The 7,424-nt window shown below is 41.0% G+C and overlaps 1 protein-coding gene across 2 annotated transcripts in view; it reads right to left on the bottom strand.

Annotated features, from left to right (window-relative positions):
• Positions 1-1,928: 1,928 nt before the first annotated feature.
• The window catches only part of LOC107675943 (phosphatidylinositol 3-kinase regulatory subunit gamma), a 21,332-nt gene continuing 15,836 nt past the window's right edge, over positions 1,929-7,424 (bottom strand). For both annotated transcript variants that reach the window (XM_016470439.1, XM_016470440.1), the window contains exons 2-10: positions 7,066-7,177; positions 4,897-4,995; positions 4,622-4,802; positions 3,936-4,061; positions 3,625-3,767; positions 3,366-3,542; positions 3,195-3,269; positions 2,940-3,110; positions 1,929-2,144 (exon numbers count right to left, since the gene is read on the bottom strand). In XM_016470439.1, the coding sequence (XP_016325925.1) occupies positions 1,943-2,144; positions 2,940-3,110; positions 3,195-3,269; positions 3,366-3,542; positions 3,625-3,767; positions 3,936-4,061; positions 4,622-4,802; positions 4,897-4,995; positions 7,066-7,177 (1,286 nt within the window). In that variant the 3' untranslated portion in view covers positions 1,929-1,942. The remainder of the gene's footprint in view (positions 2,145-2,939; positions 3,111-3,194; positions 3,270-3,365; positions 3,543-3,624; positions 3,768-3,935; positions 4,062-4,621; positions 4,803-4,896; positions 4,996-7,065; positions 7,178-7,424) is intronic.

The following is a 7,424-nucleotide window of genomic DNA, read 5'->3' as shown; positions in this document are numbered from 1 at the left end:
CATAAAAGGGATTTCCTGCGTTTTAATAAATGTATCTATGTATTATTAAAGACATTCAATGGTGAGTGATGCAAGAGTTCAAGTAATAGACAGGGGCCCCTCTGGGGCCAGGCTTAATAAAACAAAAAACACAAATCTGAAACTCAAACCATTTGGAGGATAGAATAAAATGAAAATAAAGCTGGACCTATGATATACACCGTAACCAAAAGCTTTCCACAGAAAAAATTTACGATTTGGCAATTGTTTTGATTCATATGAAAACTTCCACCCAAACCTAAACGTAAATGGGGTGTAAGCAGATCGTACAAAACGGTACAGTTGTTTGAATTTGCCACCAATTTGCCAAAACATAAAATAGTTAGAAATTGCCATTAGAGTGTTTTGACAAATAATGTAATTAAATTTTCAGTTGAATTCACTATATGCTGCTTTTTCTAACACAGCATGCTGTGCGAGGAGTGAGACGGGTAGTTGCAGTGGTGGGTGAGGGCTGTCTGTGCTGGTTAATGACCTGTAAGACTGTAACAGGCTTATACAACTCAATTGTAAAAAAGGGAAACTGTGGGAGAAAACGAAAAATAACAATGTGAACTTCAATACTAGACACCTGCATGCCAGAAGCCCAACAAAAACAGGAAGTGATATAACTGATGTACCGACAGTGAATCTTGTGCATATAGCTTTGAATATTTTCATAAAGGTTTTATTGTGCGACATTAAAACTAACAGGCAACCAAACAATGAAAAGTGTAATATCGCTTTTCTGATACAGAATGAGTCAACCTGCTAAAGAGAGAAGCACTAGGCAACAAAGGGGCTTTTTTTTTTTAAAAGGTAATTCTTTAAAAGGTTCAAGTGATTATCGCTTTTTGATGCCACTGAGAGCAGTTTGTTTTATCTCTCTGACAGACCACTTCTCTACCATCAAAAGCTGGATTGCACTTTTTTTCAAGTTACGTACTAAAGCACATCTGCTCGAACACTGCTCCCGCTTACTGAAGAACATCTTTTGAACATGTTTGACAGGTACACAAATCCAATTAAGCATTAAGATGCCACATCAGTTAAAAACCACGAGTAATTGTTTCTGTTTTTTTCAATTTTGGTGCAGCAGTCAGTTGTCATTTCTATAAAAGTGCTTTATGTCGACTGTGTCTGTGCATGCGATTTTGGTTCTTAAAAAATGTGGCGCTTCTGTTCACAGGACACAGATCCAAACTATTTCAAGTAGTTTGCAAACTAGGTGTATTAAGTGTAATTTCGCTCAATTAATACAAGTCAATTTTATCACTAGTAAAAAAATAAAAAATAAAAAAAGGTCCTCCCTTGCCAACTTTGGTCTCTGCACTGAGCTGTAGCGATCTTAACTGCTTAGGAAAGGACAACATTTTTGATCCAGCCAAACAGAAAACAAGGACACACAAAAAAAACACCCCTCTAATGTTAGTTAAAACAAACTTTTGTTTTTAAGCCTACAACACATTTTCACTTGTGCCCTCCCAAACCATCCCACAACCCCACGTTCAGCAGCAGTCACTGTGAGAACACTCTGGAAAGTGTCAGTCGTCTGTTTGCTACAGTTTTTGCCTTTTTTAAACACTTAAAGAGAGAGATGGAAACATTTAAACAAACTAAATATTTTCCTGCTTTACACATAGTTAATTAAGAATTTTGCAAAGACAATGCAAAGAAATAAAAGAAAAAAAAAACAGCTGAATGAAAAATAGAGAAATGTGAGAAAACCGAGGCAGGAAAAAAAAAAGAAGCTTAAGCTAAAAGCTAAAATGGAGCATGTAAAAAGTCTCAGCTGGAGTTTAGGAAGCAGTACGGGTCACCTGAAACTCGCCTCCTCTGCTTCCTTCTGCTTTTTTCACATTCACAAACATTTAATGGGATTTTTTTTTTTTTTTTTTTTTGGGGGGGGGGGGGGGGCGAGTCTTCATCTCCGAGGGCCTGAGGGCATCTGTGCATACACTGGGTACGCCAGCCGCACGTTGAGCGAGTCGTTGTGCTGGACCAGTGAGGTCTGGTGATAGTGCAGGACCAAGTTTTTCAGAGTGCTGTACAAGTTGTAGGGCTCGGCGAAACCGTAGCCGCGGGGTGTGCTGTAGATGACGCAGTGCTTCACCTCGCCGTCCACACTACAGACAGAAACACGACAGATCTCACTATCAATGTCATTTCAAACCAGAATCTGACCTCAGACAAAGATAAAGGCAATCCATTTGCTCAATGACAACCAAAGTTAATATCGCTCTAGAGGTGATAATAATCAAAGAGGATCTATACATTGATTTGTTTCTTGTAGCTGGGGAAAGGTAGAGTCTTAACATTGAAATGTCTATGAAAAATACATCTAATTTTATATATGCCTATTTGATATCAAAACAGAGGAGATGAGATGGAAAATTGGGGACAGAGAATGTAAATATGAGACTAGATCTGAACTTAAGGAGACAAAAAAAAAAAAATAGACTGAAATGGCCTTAATGTTAAAATTTTTATGCGAGTTTATCATTTCATATACTATCATTAATGTAAATGTAATTTTCTTTTAAACTACATGCTATTTTTGTAAAATAGACAAACTGTAACATGACAAAATTGACTTAATACTACCAAATTTTGCTATAAGTTTAATCGCAACAATCATTGCAGTAAATAGTGTTCACCGTCTGTCTGATTACATGTCGTTAACTAACTGCATGAATTTTACTGTAAATTTTTGCCATATGGACATCAACTTGACAGTCACCGCTCATAAGCTACAACTAAATGTAGAAACTTGAAAATAGAAACTTAAATTTTCTGTAAAGCTGCTTTGCAACGATTTGTATTGTGAAAAGCGCTATACACACACACACTTAAGAATCATCATTCTCCCATTTCATTGGCATAACTATAACCTCACTATGTCTACATCTTAAGATACTCACACAACAGAGCAGGCGTAACAGCCCTTCTTGCTGCTCTCGCGGATGAGGAAGGCTCCTTCGGGTTTGCCGTGTAGTAAGTCCTCAGCCTGCGTTCGGTTTAGGTCCCCCACAAACCAGCTCTTCTCATCGTAGTGTGGCAGATTCTCATCCTCCTCACTGACGAAGTAGGTGCTGCGACAGGAAATGTATTAGATGCTGTGATGGAGCCAGTCATTTGATCTCAAATTTCAAGTAATATACGACAATTTGACTTACTCATCCGTGTTCTCGTTTTTGATCCCCAGCCAATCGTTTATTCGTTTCTGTCGAACACCTTTATGATTGAGCCAGCTGCATGAGAAAGAAGCAGTGGAGTGTTTATACATGGAGGAAAAACTGTCAACAATGAAGATGACGAAATGAGGTGCAAAGGAATGTTCTTCTTACACAAGGTACTGATCTCTAATCTTTCTGAGCTGAATGAGATCTGGCTTTAAGCTGTTCATTTTCTTGTCCGTCTCCCTGTTGTCCAGAGCCTGTGTTTTAAGGTCCTGTTCAAGCCGGGTCTTACTGTCATGAATCTCGCCAAGACGGGATTTGAGCTTCTCGTAGTTCATCATGATCCTGAAAAAGAAACAAGAGCGATTTGTCAACCCACAGATCAAGGTTGCCGACCAAAGCGCTCTTAATTGAAGACTTTGCGTACCTTTCAATCTCTTTGTCATTGCCCTCTCTGCGGAATCGCTCGATGTATTCTTTACTGTAGCGTTCCTGCGTGTGACACTGTTCTTCAAAAATTTGAATGGTCTCATTGAAGGCCTCTATTGCAGTACGTTTCATCTGGATCTCCTGCAATCAAAGGAAAGATAAATCAATGGATGTGATGCTGTGCCTCTTAATAGACTTGGTTAATTGAGCTTCTGTAATGGAATAAATAGTTTGTGCATGTGGCGTTTAGCACTGGAGTTAATGGGTCGGTTGTCTATCGATCCGATAGCGGTGTTCTAAGAGGCTTACCTGTGAGGTTTTTGTGTGCTCCTCGTAGAGTCTGTCATATTCTTTACTCTTCTCCTGATATTGATTGTGATATTCCTGGAGTTTCCTCCCCACTGCATCAATGTTGTCCTCTTTCACCAGCTGATCCTGAGAGAGCGAGAGTAAAATGCATTGTTATTGATATGAATTGCTGAGCGAAGAAAAGTGCGATAGGAAAAAAAAAGGACTGCTCGCAGCAACATACTGTAGGTTTTGCTTACAAAGTGAAAGCCATTTTTCAGGAATTTTCTTCCAGGAATCATTAATAAAAATCTTGGAATCTGTAAGTGCCTCTCGAGGGCTTACATTTGTGGAACCCCCTAAATAATGAGCACCTGTGTGTCTGAGAAAGATACCGGGAGGGTGAAGGAGGAGGAGGAGGAGGAGGAGGGGGAAACGAATAAATGCCTGGATGGCCTTTCGACATTGTGGATGTGTGCAATTATTTAGGAGGTGCGCTGCTGTGGCAATAAACAAAGTAATATTTCATGCCAAAAGCATCCTGCTGCCTCTGCAGTTTCACTCACAACAAGCTGCACAATTCATTCAGCAAACACGCTCTTTAGGGCCGGAGTGAGGGAGGGAGAGGTGGGAGGACATAGAGGTAAAAGGAAAGGAAGGGATGGCTGTAAATGTGATACTCCCGCCCTCAATCTAAACCCATTTACCTGCTGGTAGCGGGAGACGGGATACATGAGCTTTACGTCCAGTTTGGTGTTGTACTGGGCCAGTGACTCGTTCCTGTAGTGACTGATGAGCTCCACCACTGAGCTGAACGTGAGCGGGTCTGAGAAACCGTACTTCCCATCCCGGTGGTAGATCTTTATTAGCTTATTGTTTCCACCTTTCCTGTAGGGAAAAAAGATTGCGTTGGACCACGGATCAATGTAAGCTGAATGGAGAGGGTTTTAAACAAGTAGAAGCTTTCCAAAATATTAGTTACCTTAGCGTTAGTGTGTAATCTCCCTGCATCTTGGTCGAGGCGTCCCGTACCAGGAAAGTACCATCGGGCATGTCTCTCAGTTTGTCGTTCACCTCTTCCCTGCACAGAAAAAAAGACATACTCCACACATCAAATCTTGCGCTTAATAATTAATAATTACAGCTAAAATAAGTTTTCCGTGGACTGTCCTATACTAAATGGAAAGGGCTGACACACACGCAAAAAAACATGCCTGGCTGTATAAATAAATTTGGTCTGGCAGAGGGCAAAGGCACTGGTCTGTGACCATACTGTCTGCTACAGCCGTCTGGGAGAGAGTGAATTGAATGGTTTAACTGTTGACCCCGTCCTGCACACCCACATGTACGCCGATGCCTCCAGCTCTTGTCTTAAAATCAGACAGTCTTTCTCTTTAAAAGTGCCTCCAGACGACCAGTGGAGGAGCTGTCAGGCTTCAAAGACTATCCTGCTTTTTTGCCCCCTTCTATTTTAGTCTGTCTGGGAGGAATGTCACACCCCCCGACTTCCAGGCCTCCTCCCATTCTCCCGACAGCCAACAGCCTAGTCATGCTGGAGCTCAGCTGACCCCGGCCCTGGCTCTCAGGAGGGGGTATATTTAGCCTACTTTGAGCTGCTGAGGTAAGGAGTCTTTGACTAAGCAGTGCTCCCACCTTTCTGGGGGAGGAGGCTTCTCTTACATCCTGCACTGGGAGCTGTGGGAATCAGGTGCATTTTTAGGCTGCAGTGCATCAGCAAGTTAATTGTTTAGGGGAGGTGTCCTATTTTAGTAGCCTGTTTGGCAAGCAGCAGTAACGTCAGTGTGAAGTGGAAAATCTGGGATGTGTTTTTGCATTCAAAAACATCCGGATAGAGGAGATATTTGGACAATGACTCAAATTCAATAAAATTATTGGAAGTTATGCAGCCTTAATAATCACTTAATAATAATTGTTTATCAAAATTATCGAGACAAACATATCTGTGGAATAACAGGCACAATTTTGCACACAAATGAAAGAGTAGGCCTTCATATTGTAAATAAATAGTCAATTTTGATTTCATCTAAGCTCAAGCCTACAAGAAAATCAGAAATCCACAACAGGCATGCTGATGATTAACATGGCTGAGAACCATTACTATGTACTCAACTAAAATTTAAATCTGATCTCTCATAAGTTAAATCTCTCAATGCACTACCACTGCTTTAACTAAGTACTAGTATGGTTGTATAGTAGTAATATTATAATAGGATTTTTAACACATTCTTCACCGAGACCATAATGGCAGTCCATATTTAAAATGTAACAGTTGGCATCACTGTGCTTTGGAGTTCTTTATTTGATGCCTAGAGCTGAGTTACTTTCTGATTTTGAAACTAGTAAGCACTGAGCATAGGTTTGACGTGAAAAGCAGATCTGGTTTATCTGCAGAAGGGACTGTGTGAGTTAAAGGATAGCAGGGCTTCAGAGATTGGTGAGCCTCTGAGCATCTCTGCAGAATTTCTACTTGCCCAACATCAAACGAGTCTAAAGCTGGTCACTAAGCAGCAAACTAATCTGCTAAAACCTGAGAGTTTTATGGGTTGTGTTGGAAACTGGCCAGACAGCTTGACATTTTGGAGATTTGGGTTCTTCTATCCCTCCCCTTAAGTAATGGCAACTAAACCACCCCGTCTTTCTCTTTTCAGCTCTTCCTGTGTCTCTCCCCCACTGTATTGCCTTTCTGCTTTTGTACAGCTGCGGCAAAGCATACATGCCTCCAGGATAAGTGAGCCAAAAGAAGAGGAGAGGATCAAAATAAGTTCACCAGCTCACATAAAGAAAGAAAAAGAACGGAAAAAGTTTGCAGAGCAGCTGAAAGAGCAACATGACACTGCAGAGCTGACTCTACCTCAGGCTACCAACTTGGAAGCCATCAGGTGGAGGGATGGGAAGATCTGACATCTCCCAACAGTCAAGTAACAACACAGAGAACTTTTCATCTGATCCAAATGCAGTCTTATGACTGTACTGGCCAACTATCACCTGACTTGCACACTGCCGTACGTGTCCACCACGTGATGAGGGCAGTCACACTATGAGCTAACTGGCATGAGGAAAGATTTTCAGAGCAGAACAGACAGAAATCCAATCAAGTGAGAAATGAAGTCGAGTGTCAAGTGACTCTTACCTTGATATGTCTCCCCAGTACCATTCTGCTTCTTGCAATGAGCCGCTGGCGGCTTCTTTCACACCGTTGCCATTTACTGGTGTCATGGGTTTTGTTGGCTTGGGAGGAAGAGCTGCAGAAGAAATGAGAAAGATTTATTTTAGTGGAAAATCTTCTAACCTCATGAGCAATCCTAGAAATATGAAGTTGGTGTTGCGACCTTACAGATGAAAGCCTAATCTTCTTAAAGAATAAACTAAGCGGACGTCATGTTAACAAATGGCTGTGTTGTTCATCCTCATGAATAAGGTTAAGTTGCTAAGAGAATCCAAATTTGAACTTAAAATGGTAGGAATACAATATAGTTGTAGGCTTATATA

Source organism: Sinocyclocheilus anshuiensis, unplaced genomic scaffold, assembly GCF_001515605.1.
Source record: "Sinocyclocheilus anshuiensis isolate Anshui unplaced genomic scaffold, SAMN03320099.WGS_v1.1 scaffold2482, whole genome shotgun sequence".
Taxonomy (NCBI): Eukaryota; Metazoa; Chordata; class Actinopteri; order Cypriniformes; family Cyprinidae; genus Sinocyclocheilus; species Sinocyclocheilus anshuiensis.
This window is presented reverse-complemented; position numbering and strand designations above follow the sequence as displayed.